Genomic DNA, 16019 nt, shown 5'->3' with positions numbered 1-16019 from the left:
ATGGTTTCTTGTCTCCCTACCTTCTGATTAATATTTCTTAATGGCTTCCATGTCTCTGCTATAACTCTCTCTTAGGTCCTGTACGGACTTTCTTGCTTCATTTATTTGGTTCTGAGTGTTGTCTCTAATCTCTTTTAGCTGAGTAATCATCTTTTCATAGGACTCTTTTTCTTCCTGTTGGAGTTCATGTATCATTCTGTTTGTGGAGTCCATGAAGTCCTCTATTATCTTATGATTGGATTCATCACATCCATGAATTATTTTTGGGTCTGTCTCCTCACGCTCTAGGATACTTGTCTGGAGAGACTCAAACTTCATTTTTCAATTTTATCAGCATAGTTGTTAGAGCATTTTGAGGGCTCTCCTCTGGGATTTCAATTGAATGCTCTGTTTCCTGTTTGTTTTGAGTGGGTGATGAGTTTCCCTGTCTTTCCATACTTTTTGTGTTTCTTCTGCCCATTTGGATTTGTAATGCTAGTCTGCTATCCCCCTTTGGCACTGTTTAGGACCTGAAGTAGACATTAACAGGTCCTGTTGTGCTATTCTTATAGGTACACAGACCTAGACAGGTAAGTTTCCTCCCTTTGATTGGGTATAGCAGCAGATTTGGTGTCCCCACAAATTACACTTTGGAAGTAAAAACCAACCCTGGGCCCCATATAAAGTTGCTACATTGTATACCATTACAATCTTGTTATTTCTTTTTGGGTTGATACAATTGCTCTAGGAACACCTTTGATTCACTCAGATTGAACCTGGATGCCTATTATCTTGCCTACTGTTAAACTGGGCTCAATGGATTCTGGAGGTCCTCAGCAGTGGTAACTCTGTGGTTCTCTGTGGATTGTGGGAAGAAGTTGGGTGCCCTCAGTAATTGGGAGATTGTGGTTGGCCTGTGGAACCAGTCTGTTGCTCCCAAGGCATTACCAGCATCAGCATTCTACCTTGGAGGCAGTGGGGCCTGTGGCACTCGGCTGGGACCTCTGGACTGTCAAGAGCAGGTGGCAGATTCTGGCAGTGCCTCCTGAGCTACTTGCAGTGGGTCCTGGATAGGACCCCTGGGCTGTCAAAGGCAGGCAGTGGGCTTTGGCTGCCACCCCTGTGTTGCCTGCAGTGGTCCCAGCTGAGATCTCTGGTTTGGTGATAGTGGTTGGCAGACTCTGGCTGAGACCCCTGAGCTGCCTGCTGCAGTCCCAGCTGGAACCCCTGTGCTGGTGACCATGGGTGGTGCACTCTGGCTGAGACCATTGAGTTGCCTGGGGCACCTCGGGTGGGATCCCCAAACTGTGGGCAGAGCCCTGTGTGGGACCCCTGACCTGGCCACAGAGCCAACTCAGACCCCCAAACTGCCTGTGGAGCTCTGGTTAGGCATACTCACCCACACCCAATTTCTAGTGGAGCCCCATCTCAGGCCTCCAAACTGCCTGCAGGACCCTGAATTTGACTCCTGAGCTGCCTGTGGCACCTGGGCTGCGACTCCCTAATTGCCTGCCAAGGCCAAGCTGCAACTCCCAAATTGCCTGTGGCCTGTAGGCTGGGACTCCAGAATTGCCTGTGGCACCCAGGATGTGCCTCCTGAATTGCCTGCAAAGGCCAGGCTGCGACTCCTGAATTGCCTGTGGCACTTGGGCTGTGACTCCTGAATTGCCTATCAAGGCCGGGCTGTGATTGCTGATTTGGCTGTGGTGCAGGGGCTGCTACTCCTGAATTGCCTGTGGCACCAAGGCTGCAACTCCCCAATTGCCTGCCAAGCCTGTGCTGTGACTCCTGAACTGCCTGCCAAGGCCAGGCTGCAACTCCCAAATTGCCTGTGGCACATGGGATGCAACTCCCAAATTGGCTGCAGCACAGGGGCTGGGACTCCTGAATTGCCTGTGGCACCCGGGCTGTGACTCTTGAACTGCCTGTGGCAAGCCGTGAGTATGGGACATTGGGCCTGCTGAAGGGCACAGATGCTGACTCTGGCTGGGAAGAGGGATCTGCCTGCAGGGAAGTCCCTTCCTCCTGGGCACAACTGTCTGTGTCATTTGCTGGTCTTTTCAGGAAGAGGCTGGGTGTCCCCCAGACACTGGTGGACAATGTTTGGCCTGGGAAACCAGTCTGTTGATGTCTCCACAGTAGCGGCAGTGATGGCAGCCTGGAGGTGGGCCTCTTGTTTTGTTTACTGGTGTTGCAGGGATGCTTGCCCCTCGGAGGTTCCTCCCATCTGGGTGGGAACTCCTTCCCCTGGGTGGAGCTGGGGCTTGCTAATCCAGCACCTTTGCCTTTTCAAAGATGGCCCCTTTGACCTTACTTTCCCCAGGTGCGCTTCTTTATTTCTGGGTTGCTCTGGTCATCTATGCCAGGGACAGAGATGGAGATTCACTATGAAGGGTGAGGGGAAGGGCTACTTTCCAAATGACATTCTGTGGGTGCAGACTTGAGCAAGACTGTCTTTTGTGGAGAACTCAAAATTCCTGTGGTTCTCTGGAGCTTTCCCGTTCTGCATGTGGACTGCATCTCTCTGCTGCCATCTGGCGGATTTCTCTCTTCGTCGCTAGTGCATGCTGGAGGTGGGTTTGGATTTGGTTCTTCTGGCGGGCTGGTGGCGGCACTGCTGCTTGTGGCTGAAATCTGGATTTTTGGATCTGCTCTCTTGTTTTTTCCTTCCTAACTTAAATCTCTGTACTGTTATACCTGGCTTGGGCTATGTCTTTAGAGTTAGAAGTTTCCCTGAAGAAGAAAAACTGGGTTCTTGGAGAGAGAGCTTAGATAGGGCTCTGCTGCTCCTCCACCAGATTCTTCATAAGTCACAGAGACCATTCTTAATGATCATTTATAATAAACTAGCCATATTGAAATGATGGAGAGAACATGCCATTGCCAGTATCATAGTAAAATTTTGTTATTATCTTGCTTTATCTAAGTTTTTATTTTAAAAAATTTGGCCATGTAGCTTATTTAGCTTGCTTTGAAGTTCTTGTGGAAGGTGTTAGTAAGACATTTGGAGGCCAGCTGTGTCTTGGCTAAATTACTGTCATCCTCAATAGAATAATAAACATTTATCCTGGACCCTCGAAAATAGGGTAGATAGAGACTGAAGCAAGAGTACAAATGGAGAATCACAAAATATAAATTTAAATATTCAAGAATTACAAGTCAAGCTAACAAACTATTGAATAAAATACATTATATTGAAAAATATACCTTCACAGCAAATTACTCAATTCCAATCAGCCACTGGCCACCCTTTGGGGTCCAGGTGAGGTTACAGTTTCAGCCTTTTGAGGTGCTAGGTATTGGGTACATCTCACATCATAGATAGGTGGTAGAAGCTTCGTATTCCATCTCTACTGGCCTACTCTATGACCTGAGGGTGATGGAGGTGAAAGGCCATAGTCACAGCTACAGCATCTCTTTCCTCAGTAGCTTGGAAATACTGAGGTTAAGATTGCCATAGAATTACTTGCTTGAGTACTCATCTGAATGATTGGTAAATCAATCTAAAGTCATTCCGGCAAAATCAGAATACATGTATTAGATCAATTGAGCTGTTCTGGTGAATCTGTGGAAACAGTCATTCAGGAAAAAAGAAGCATGGGGCTTACAGTTGATCTGCTCTGAATCATTATTGACGATGAAAACACCAGTAATATGGTCTGAATACAGCCTGAGGTACCAAACCTCATGGCAGATTAAGGACATGGAATTGACCTGTCAGAGATGCCTGGAGAGACTTGTCTGTGACACACTGGAGGCTGACCTGTGCCTTCCTTCATTTCCTTCTCTTTGAGAAGGCTCTCTAAATTACTGAGAATGATATTCTCACTCTGTCTGAAACCTTGGGACAAACTGTCAGTAAGTTCAAGGCTGACATGATTCGAGATCAGCAGAATTTTTGGTTAGCTATTATGAGCTCATCATTAGGTAACCCAAAGCAGATTAAGTACTTTAGCCTGGTTCCAATCTATTAAGAATGTTACTCAGTGGAACTAGAAATCGAAAAGTCTAGGAGAGTTCATGAGAGCAATGATTGAGATATGGGGCTCTGGATTGAAGGATGTGGAATTCCAACACCTCTGCTGGAGATTGGGAGACATCAATCAACCTGCCAGTTCACAGAATGTCATTGGTGTCTTCAACTATAAATTGATGCAAAAAATAATACAAACTACAAAGTTTCAAGGAAAAAAAATGTGACAGAAAGCATTGTATCCAAGCAGAGATAACCAAAGTTTTCACTATTGTTATCACACACAAAAAAAATACCAGTCCTGGGGCTTGGACTCAGGACCTGAGCACTGTCCCTGGCTTCTTTTGCTCAAGGCTAACACTCTGCCACTTGAGCCACAGTGCCACTTCTGGCAGTTTTCTGTATATGTGGTGCTGGGGAATTGAACCCAGGGCTTCATGTATACCAGGCAAGCACTCTTGCCACTAGGCCATATCCCCAGCCCCCAAAAGAAAAACCTTGTCTGTGGAATAATGGAAAGGACTGAAGTAGAGATGCCCCATGAGGAATTCATAGTGCTGCTCAGGTTTGGGTCAGAAGCTAAGTCCAGAGAAAATAGAAAGGATATAAGCCCAGAAAATTGTAATGAAAGTGAGGACAATGGATGAGGTCAGAGAATCCAGGGGATATATGCACAAGGAGTTATTGTGAGATCAAACTTCCTCTTACTGCAGACAGGGCTATGTCTTGGTAAGTTGTCACCCAGTCACTAACCCCAACAGAAAGAAAGAATGGAACAATTCTGAATCACAAATACAGAGGCTCTACAAATTTTTTTTTTTTTTTTGGCCAGTCCTGGGCCTTGGACTCAGGGCCTGAGCACTGTCCCTGGCTTCTTCCCGCTCAAGGCTAGCACTCTGCCACTTGAGCCACAGCGCCGCTTCTGGCCGTTTTCTGTATATGTGGTGCTGGGGAATCGAACCTAGGGCCTCGTGTATCCGAGGCAGGCACTCTTGCCACTAGGCTATATCCCCAGCCCCTACAAATTTTGAAAGGAGAGATTATAGAAAGGACAGGGCAGTACTTTCTGATGAAAACATAGTCAATTACTTTCCCTCCTGTAATTAAAAAATCATTGTGAAAATAAAACATCAAGTGCTTTATCAGCATATTAAAGTAATAGGCACAAAGATTTCTAAAGATATTGCTGACTAAATCATTACCAACTCAAATAGTAGACTAGAAGTTGTTAAATAAACAAGATTTTGACTGTCACCATCTCATATGGCCCATATGCTGGCTTTCTTTCTTTTTATTTTTTCTATCGTTTTCATTCAGATCAATACTTAAAAGTTAAGAGATTACTTTTCTAGCTAGTTGGGATTTTTGAGTTCATTCTTAATGGAATAAATTTATCATTCTGTATTGGATTATGTAGTCCTCTGGTGAGCTCAACAATATCTACCAAATGCAAGAAGACATCAGTTAGGATCTTTTGTCATGCTCCTTTCATTGCAAAGTAGATTGTCTGTGGACAATCTAGACAGATATTCTAATTGCTTTAAGAAACTTCATAAGCATCAAAAATTCAGGTAATAAAGAAAGTAGACTCTTCAGAACAGAAAGGCTCTACACAAAAATGGAGCTAGAGAAAAAGCCAATAATGGAAGGAGGAAACCAGTTTCATCAAAAATAACAGCATAGATCAAAAAGAGACAAGTAGACACAAGACAAAAGAAGAGGAAAGAGATGAAAGGGAAACAGAGTGGCGGATTCTGGGACCCCATGCATTTAACATCAAAGTCTTTCTCCTGGGATTTGTCTAGATGGAGCACACCTGTGACACCAGCAATTTTGTTGCATTACTAGAAAGACTATGTGGTCAAAGCCAAATGTAATGAAATTTTACAATCCGATGCCTGGTTTTGTTGGCCACTAAGATCAAAAGAAGGCATGCTATGCAATTTTCCAAGATCAAGCAAGAGAAGGAAAGAGATCAAATTGTCAAAAAATGACAATGTGGCAAAAGAAGATTTAGAAGAAAGTTGCTGATGTTCATTTTTAACCCATTTCAACAAATAGTTGCTGGATCTATTATGTTTGAATCATACCTCCTGAGACAAAATAATAAAAATGATTAAGATATGATTTTGCTTTGAGAAATGCATAAGGAGATATTTTCAAATATTTGTCTTTGTTGGCTTTCTGCTATTATAGCAAATACCTGAGATGATTTATATAGAGAAAATGATGCTTTTTGGTAAAAATTTGACTGGTTTTATTTCATGTTCTATTGGAATGCTTGTCTTGAGGTTGTGGCTGGACATTTTGCAGATGTAGTTGATAGCATAGAATCACAGATCTGTGCCCGAAGAATAGAGAAAAGAAGAAAAATAAACAGATCCCATGTACCCTTCAGTACATAACTAGTAACCTAAATTTATCTTAGTATCCATATTGTGTAAAGCCTCTATAATCTCTTGGGAATGTTATCCCAAGGACCAATCATTTCACATGGTTCTTTTGGGGGAATTCCAGAAATATTTAGTTAGTGCTTACTTTATATCAATACCCAACTTAAGTACTTGAAATACATAAATGGAAAAAATTAAGATTCCTACCCTGAGAGTGTTTACATTCTAGAAGGATAGACTATACACAATAAGCAATAACTTTATAGTATGTAAACTTATATAGGAAATAAGTTGGCAAATACTATGGAAAGAAGAACAAAATAAAATCAAGGTCATGGGCTTGAGATGTTGAAGACAGAGTGTTGGGGTTCAGCATTGGCCTTGAGGGGGAAGGGCATTGGAGAGAGCGTCGGAGACGACGCCCTACCCCCAGCCCTGGGGAATGTGCAAGCAGGCCACAATTCTCTGGGTCCGGAACCAGAAGAACAACTGGCTTTGCAAACAGCCCCCAACTTTCTCGCCAGCCCATGTGCCCCCCATTCTCGTGGGCTTTTCACCCCTGGGGTGTCGCTATCCAAGTGACGTTAGCTCATGAGAGGGTCCTATGGCAAGCTCGCCAGCCTATCAGCATTCTGGCCGATCACCCTTCTCTCGTCCCTTCCTACCATTAGCCTTTGCCCCGCCCTAATAAATCAGATTGCTCACGAAGCGTCTCCGAGATCCGCGCACGCCTGGCTTTCTTCAGGAGGTAAGGAGGTGGGTAAAGCGATTTCGTAAGGCCCCGTGCACCTGAGGTCTTTCCTGAGCCTCCTACTCCACCCTGGCCTTACCTGCGGGTCGGGTGACCAGGGGAGAGGGTGAGAAAGGGAGCTGTTAGAGCAGAGCAGAGCCTGTATCCCCGCGCCAGGGGAGGCCACCCGAGCCTGGCAACAGAGGGAGTAGACTTCAGTGTTAGATAAACTCAGATTAGACCTCACATGAACATTCTCCTTAAAACAGACTTAAGAGAATGTAGGACACAAGTGAGAGGGAGAAGGAATGAAGGGGTGATATTGGCCAAGAAACATTGAATTTATAACCTGACTAATGAAATTGTAACCCTTTTGTACAACTACATAAAATAATAATAATAATAATAATAATAATAATAATAATAATAATGCATCAGTGAGTGTTATATTACTATTTGGAGAGAATGGGCTTAGGTCATTGGGTTCTTCACCTATAACAACTATGCTGAGTTTTTCAGGCTTCTATTCTTCCAGAAATCAACTTTTACCCTGTCAACTTAAGTACTGACAAACTGAATACAGATGATTACTATCCGGCTTGAAATCCTTCAATAACTTCCCATTCTTTTCAGCTAATATTTCAAAGATGATGATGATTCCCATGATTTCTAACATATCTTGATAATTTCATTTATAATTTCAAGCACTATATATTCTTATTCTTTTGGTCAATAGTATATGTATGATCAAATCAAACAAAATACTCTATTTCCTGGGGTATAAAAGTATCTTTTTTTACTGACCTCTGAACTTTTCTTTACATTATTTTCTGTAACATCTATAACTTTAAACATGTTATACTCAAAGCCCATATTCCTTGCTCTGAGTTTAGAAACTTTCCCTTCTTTCTTTGCTTATAGAAAAGAGTGGGTATTTTTGCCTTCTTTTCCTGAAGTTTTCATTTGATCAGTTTGATGGAAGACAGATTTGCCTTAAGCGCTGGCTCTAGATATCTACAGGAAAAAAGATTGCCAAAGATTCATCTTTCATGCCACCACAGGGGGTTCATTAGAGCCCCATGGGCAATAGAACGTTGACAACTACTTAGTGAATTGGGATTTGTATAAGCTATTTGAAGTTAACTATGATAAGTTAAAGTTGATAATAGAATACCTAGAAAAAAAGATTTTATTATCATTAATAAAAATAATTCAATACAACAGATTGCGTTTGGAAAGACTAAGATAATAAGAAATTTGTAATCAATAAATGAAAAGATTATCTAAAGCAAGCTGATTTCCAGAATTGCCTTCCACATATTGAAATCCTTTGGGACTGTTACTGCACATGTTGCACTCTGAAAAATAATCTCTGTACACTGAAATCTATACTGTCACAAAGTAAAACATGTGGAAGTCTGAATAATGCAACATCATACCATCAACATACTCAAAATGAAACCAATGATGAAAAAGTAATATTTTAAAAAGTAATATTTAAAAAACTAGAGATAAGAATATATGATTTTAATTCATATAGGAATACAGGAGAAGAGGAAAAGTTAGTATCTTTGAAAGCAGAAATGAAATTAAAACGAGAAAAGCCAACCAAGCACCAGTGTCTTACACTTGTATACCTAGCTATTCAGGAAGCTGAGATCTGAGGATAGTAATTCAAAGCCAGCTTGGACAAGAAAGTTTGTGAGATCCATCTTCAATTAATCATCAAAAAGCTGAAAGTAGAACTGTGGCTCAGGTGGTATAATGCTATCCTTGAGCAAAAAAATACCCTTAAATGCTGTACTGATGCCCTGAATCTAAGCCCCAAAGACCACCCATCTGCTCCCCACACACTTAGAGAAAACCTACTGTAAAATTCTCATTATAGCCCTAATTCATAGCACCTCTACTAACTACATATCTATCACATAAAATACCAACTAAATAAGAATATTTTTGAAACCTGTCCCCTTTTTAATTTAAATTTTATTATAAAGATGATGTACATAGGGATTATAGTTACATAAATCAGGTAATGAGTACTTTTCTCTTTCAACAGTGTTACCGCCTCACTCATTTCCTCACACTTTTCCCCCTTCCAGTTCCCTCTCCACCAAGTTGTAAAGTCCATTTACAACATAGCATAGTGTCTAGTAAGTATCACTGTTGAATTGGTTTACCCTTTGTCCTTCTGTTTCTGTAATTCTTTTTCACTTCCCCAAATCACAGAAACATATATAAGACAAAGGGTGCAAAAATCAGAAAGAGTCACAAAAGGGAATAAACTAAAGTGAAAAAGAAAGAAAAGGAAATAACTGCAAACAGTACAATACAAGTTGGATAAGAAATGTATGCACTGCCCTGTAACACCTCTGTACATCACTTTAAAAATGAAAAAAATATCTTGTTTCCATTTCTTGATAAGCATCATTTATATTTCGATAAGAATGATGCACTGTCCCTGCTCTTGCCCATTGCTAAGCTCTTTCCTCTGGCAACTTTGTTTTGGAAGCATACTGCATTTGAGGCAACTCTTAACCGGTGCAATTTCCTTCTTGTGCTTTCTCAGATCTGTCTTGTGACCTCTGCTCACATTTTCTTAACACATTCTGAGTTTCAATCAGAGACAGAACTAGAGAGCAGGCCCCCCACTGCTGCCTACACTATTTCTGTTCCTACCAAATTCTATATGAGTCCTCTAGCCAGACACCAAAGATAGATGTCTATTCTATTCTCCAATGAAATAAGAAATAAGGACTTTGTAGTATAGAATATTCTGTATATTACTTAGCTTCTGTAAAACAAGCAAATTAGAAAAAAAAAAATCCCCTGTGCCATGGAACAATGTTTTTATTCCTACTAAATACACTGTTTTCTTATTAACTTATTTTAAAAATGTTTTGCAACCAACATTTTTCTAAATGTCATTTGAATGATGTAGATCATTATTTGATGTTTAGATATTTAAGAAGGTAGTCAACAAAAAATAAAAAAATAATAAGCATATTATTTTCTACCTAATGCTTTGAAAACTAAAGAAAAATCCATGTTCCTATTTTGCATTATCAAATTAATGTATGCCAAAGGCAAATTTAAAATTGATATTTAAAATATAATGACTCACATGAAAATATTTGAATGCTGTAATAAGTTAACAAATACTTTTGTAATTATCAAAGAAATTAATCATTAGTACTCATTTTTCCAACAATATTTTCAAGACATATTCAATATTTTTATACCAAAGAACAAAAACATATTTTATTTTTCTCAGGGACAAAATGTAGAATTGTCCTAAATGCTTGAAAAAAAATACTAAAGTTAAAACTTATTTCCTACGTAAAATTTGCATACATCTATGTCAAGGTTGATTCTTAGAGAATCTATTAGCCTATGATTTAGTGCTAGACTTTAACTAATGAATTAAAATGTAAATTATCATATATTTTATCATATTAATTTTGAAGAAAACCCAGGAGACAAAAAAGAAGTTTCAAGGCCAGGCATAATAACTAACACTTCTAATCAGGTATGCAGAAGGCATACACAAGAGGGTCATGTTGGAAGAATGACCCTAAATGCAACATTAAGACTTCTTCAGTAAAAATTAAAGCAGACTGAGCTGAAATGTAACTCAAGTGATATAAAGACTACTTAATAAGTGAATTTCTACTTTAGTATGACAAAATAAATAGGTAAACACTAGGATGGAGTTTACATTCATATTTTAAATAACTTAGCAACATGCAAATATTTTGTTAAATGGTAGTAGATGATTATGAAATGGTAGTAGAGGCCTTGATATGACCCTCCTTGCTATTTGTGTAAGAGATACATGAACTTGGCAAATAAAGTTTATCTATTGTTTTATAAACTTCTATACAATTATTTGTTTAAAAATTCTTAAAATATTTGGCCAAGTCTTAGGAAATGTTGACCAGGACACTGAAATAAGGGGGGAAAGCACACAAAGAAAATTGATTTCAAAAACAAATGAAATATTTTATGCATGCCATATGATTGTATGTTTCACAAATCAAAGAAATTACCTAAAATGCATACATGAATATCTGATTTGGGAAGTAAATAAACACTGGTGAGATAGGTATATTACTTAAATGATAAGATACTTCACCTATGAAAACAATTTAAATGCAATTTAAATCTTTAAATATACTATATATTAAATTAAAATTTAATATATGAACTAGCAAAAGAAAATAATAAGCATTCTTAGTTAAAAGACCTTATCATTAGTGTTATGAGACAGAAAATGACCCTGTGCTCTTGGAGAGGAAGATGAAATAAATTTTAAAATATCCATTCTTCCAGTAAATAGTGTAATGGAAATGAATCAAAATTCCTACAAATATAAATAAAATCCACCTGAATTTAACGTAAAATTGTGAAAAATCAAATAATTCTCTTTGAAAGCTAAAGCTATAGTAAGAGAAAGTGAACAACAGGATCATTAATGATCAAAGTCTTCCATTTGAAACTATGTTTTAAATATGTGGCACTTATGAAGTACTTGAACATCTAGATATGTTCCTTAGCGTAGCCATAGCTCTTCATCTCAGAGGACAATCTGATTAGGAGAATGGACCGGCCTATAACATTGTATGATGGTGGTGATTGTAGTGGTAGTGTGTGTGTGTGTGTGTGGTGTGTGTGTGTGTGTGTGTGTATTTGAGAGAGAGAGAGAGAAAAAACAGAAATAAAACACAGAAACAAAGAGATGTACAAGCATGGGAGTGGAAGTACAAAATAAGGGTGAAATTTCAAAGCAATGTTGAGGAACTCAGTTATCTGTCCAATGTCAATTGTTCTTATGATTCTGAGGGAGGAGGTAACAAGATGGAGGATAAGAAATGCACACACTGCTTTACGTATGAAACTGTAAGCCCACTGTACATCACTTTTACAATAAAGAAATAAATTTTAAAATGATTCTGCTTTTCTTGCACAATAGAAAAGTTTTTCTAGCCAATTTGCATAGATTCATAATGGAAATTTAAAAATATATACTTAAGGAAACTAGTATGACATACACTTTCCAGGGGCATCTGCCAGTAGTTAGTGTGTTTATTACCAGACTGCTTTCTATGTGCAGCATTTTCTTGCTGACACCGTACTTTCAGGTTTAAGATATTATGTTTTCCTTTTGATCACAAATATGTAATAACTGCCATTATGCAGAAGTAAATATGATTCAACTCCACTGAACCTAACTTGCTTTATAAAATGATAGACTATTTGTATTATTTCCTATGCTTAACTTTTTAGATAAGAGTTTAAAATATCCTTGGGTATAAGGCCTTTGGGATTCAATGAAGGCTTTTCAACCAACATTGCTTGAGCCCAGTAGGGGCATGTTTTGCCTGTGCTTTGGCCTTGATATAATTCTCCTTGCTAACATATTTTTGTAAGAGATAAATACAAAAGGGTTAATTTTCTTTCCTCTTTTTTCCTTTGTAAATTATTGCTTTATTTAATATTAAGAAGATTCAGAAAAGAAACAAGAATGGTTTTGAAAAAATCAGTCTTTTAACAAGCAAGCAATTATACTTATTTTTACACAGGGTAATCAGTATCCTTTTAAATGCATAATCAAGTGGAATCTATAATTATTTGAGCCACTTGGCTGATACATACAATTGAATCTACTGAAATGTATTTATTTACTCTGCTGTTCTACTCTCTAAGACCTTATAACTAAAAGGTTATTTTTATGTTTCCCCATAAAGCTTAGTTTTGGAGGAATTCCAGTACCAGGAAAACCTGGGACATTTCTAAAGAAAAACTTCCATGGATGTATTGAAAACCTTTACTATAATGGAGTAAACGTAATTGACCTGGCTAAAAGACGAAAGCATCAAATCTATACTGTGGTAAGTCACCTTATCGTTTTATCTTCATTCTCTCTGCCATTTAAATCTTACATTTAGCACTTTTCCTATTTCCTTCTTCATAATACAGTAATTTTATACTCTTCAAGTTCCAATCAGTCTACCAGTTGACACCAGTAAGCAAAAGGACCAGAAGATACAGAACCAGTGTGAATTGTGTTTCTGGGCAAAAAAACCCAACAACAACAAAAAACCCAAAACAAATACTTGGAGACACACAGAGAATTTCACTCTCCTACCTGTAGGATGCTTCCTAGCTGCATATCAATTTATAGTCTTCCAAAGCTCACATAGATGTTATTATGTCTGAGAAATACCATCAGAGCAAAACAAATTTTGTTAAAGCTTATAAATTGAGAGTTATATATTTGCCTCCACATTATTTAAGCTGAAAATAGGACATTTTAAACAATGTTGCACTTTTATAGATTACCTTTATATCCTTAGTAATCTTGGTGAACAAAATGATTTTCTACATAATTAATATCTGTCTCCTCCAATAAGCCATGGGTTTCATAAGGTGACTTTTTACTACTGTGTTCTCAATGTCTAGCCAAGTGCATGGATATGACAGTTGGTTAATAAGAGGTAGATATTTCCACCTATAATTGAGAATTTATTTCTTTTTCCAGGTATGTACAACTGTTTGCTTCATATATGAACAGCTCTATTCAGTATTGATGGTTTTCCCTCGAGGATTTGCCTTTTAAATATGATACAACATTAATTTCTTTTTCTGGTGATTTTCTTTATGGTGAAGAATAATTTATTTGATATTTATTTAGTTATGTATTCTTTTTTCAATCAGTGTTTTGTGATACAGCTTTTCTCATCCTCTTGCTTTTAACGAATTCATGTTATTGTATTAGAACTGAATACTTGTTGAAAGAAAATACTTGGGTCATCTGTATAAAATTCAGTCTTTCAAAAATTTTAGTTAGGATACTAAGCCATTTACATTTAATATAAACTTGTGAGGATATAAATGTTAAATGTCTAATCATTTTATTCCTTCTTTTTATTTTCTTTATTCTGTTCTTTTCTATTTTATTATCTGTTCCTTGAGTGGTTTTTAGAATTTAATTTTCATTCAGTGTATCTCTATAAATAGCTTTTTTAGTGACTTCTTAGAAATCATACATAACTATAATGTACTGACTTCATGATTTTAGCAAGTTGAGTGAAATATAGAACTTTATTTCCTTTAAATGAATTTAATTTCCCTTAGTTTTACATAGCTATCTTTATTATTATTTCCTTACTATGCATGTAGCATTATATCAGATAATATTATTATTGCTCCAACTATAAAATATAATAGGGAAAACTCAAGAAAAGAAGTTATAAAACTTAACCATATTTTAGCCTACTATTTTCCTTTTTAATTTTCCTACATTTCTTCTTGATTGTTTCATTCCCTTTTGAATAACTTTCATTAGCCATCACTTTACAGCACATGTGAAAATGATGAATTATTTTCTTTTGTCTGATAGTGTTTTGATGTCTTATTTTCCTTGAAAGATATTTCCCTTAGATACAAGATTTCAGGTTGACAGTTGTTCAGTTCTTTTCGTTGAGTACTTCCAAACACTGGATAGCTTTCCTCTGGTTTCATGACAAATCCTCTGTCAATCCAGGTGCTTTATTCCTGTAGCTAATGTACCATATTAATATTGATGGTTTCATAGTTTTTTCTTTGTCCTTGATTATGAAAGTCTGTGATATGACATGGTACAGATCTTTTTGAGATTAACCTAATTGCTCTATGATCAAATTCTTGAATAAATAAGCTATGCCTTTCACCAAGTTTGGGAGTGCCATATTTAAACTACTTTATAGCCTTGATTTTTTTCTCATTTTTTTCTTGCCCTCCATAAACATGTATACTAGAACTTTATAATAATATTTTCAGTCAGTTTCAGTTTATTTTCTGAATTAAGTGACTTCTATTGTAATATGTTCAAGTACTCATTTATTTTTTCCATATATATTTTATCCATGTATATTATTAGTTTGTAACATTTCCACAAATATAAACAATGTTTCCTGATCAACTTCACTTTATCACTCTACTTTATGTCCTTCATGCTTCTCAGAACAATATCAACAAGTTTCATTGTTCTATGTATTTTTTTTTCTTCTTCTGCCAGTCCTGGGGCCTGAACTCTGGGCCTGAGCACTGTCCCTGAGCCCCTTTAGCTCAAGGCAAGTACTCTACCACTTGAGCCACAGTGATACTGCCAGCTTTTACTGTGATCAATTGGTGGTAAGCGTTTCATGGGCTTTCCTGCCTGGCCTGGCTTTGAACCAAAATCCTAGGATCTCAGCCTCCTAAGTAGCTAAGATTGCAGACATGAGCCACCAGTGCCTGGCTAATTGTTCTATTTTTGCACATGCAAACGACTTCTATTATATGAATCTTTATTCACACTTTTCATTAGCCCTCCTTATATTCATATTTAAACACAGATGCTGAATTTTTCAGTTCCATTTTTTGAGTTGTCTTTGTACCGTCTATCTCTTTTTTTTTCTTTCTTTCTTTTTTTTTTTTTTTTTTTTTTTTTGGCCAGTCCTGGGCCTGAGCACTGTCCCTGGCTTCCTTTTGCTCAAGGCTAGCACTCTGCCACTTGAGCCACAGCACCACTTCTGGCCGTTTTCTGTATATGTGGTGCTGGGGAATCGAACCCAGGGCCTCATGTATACGAGGCAGGCACTGTTGCCATTAGGCCATATCCCCAGCCCCTTTTTTTCAATTTTTTATTATCAAACTCATGTACAGAGAGGTTACAGTTTCATACGCTAGGCATTGGATACATTTCTTGTACTGTTTGTTACCTTGTGGCTCATACCCCCTCCCCCTGTTGTATATATTAGTGAGACTTCTTATTTCATATTTATTCATTTCAAATATCTAATTCATTATTGAGATATTTTATTATGAATCTCGCTTTTAAGTATTTGTCATATAACTCATGTTACTCTCATTTTAGAAGGCATTTACTGATTTATTTATTCATTCCATTGGAATACTTCAA

The 16019-nt window shown here is 37.7% G+C and overlaps 1 protein-coding gene across 3 annotated transcripts in view; it reads left to right on the top strand.

Moving 5' to 3' along the window:
• Cntnap5 (contactin associated protein family member 5) overlaps positions 1 to 16019 on the top strand; it is a 936592-nt gene that overhangs the window by 463327 nt on the left and 457246 nt on the right. For 2 of the 3 annotated variants that reach the window (XM_048329504.1, XM_048329503.1), the window contains exon 7: positions 12823 to 12963. In XM_048329504.1, the coding sequence (XP_048185461.1) occupies positions 12823 to 12963 (141 nt within the window). Of the gene's footprint in view, positions 1 to 12822; positions 12967 to 16019 lie in introns of all 3 variants that reach the window. The other variant, XM_048329502.1, reaches the window with a different exon arrangement.

Source organism: Perognathus longimembris, chromosome 20 (genome assembly GCF_023159225.1).
Source record: "Perognathus longimembris pacificus isolate PPM17 chromosome 20, ASM2315922v1, whole genome shotgun sequence".
NCBI classification, from domain to species: domain Eukaryota; kingdom Metazoa; phylum Chordata; class Mammalia; order Rodentia; family Heteromyidae; genus Perognathus; species Perognathus longimembris.
The sequence above is the reverse complement of the archived record's forward strand: the minus strand, read 5'-3'. Positions and strand labels throughout refer to the sequence as shown.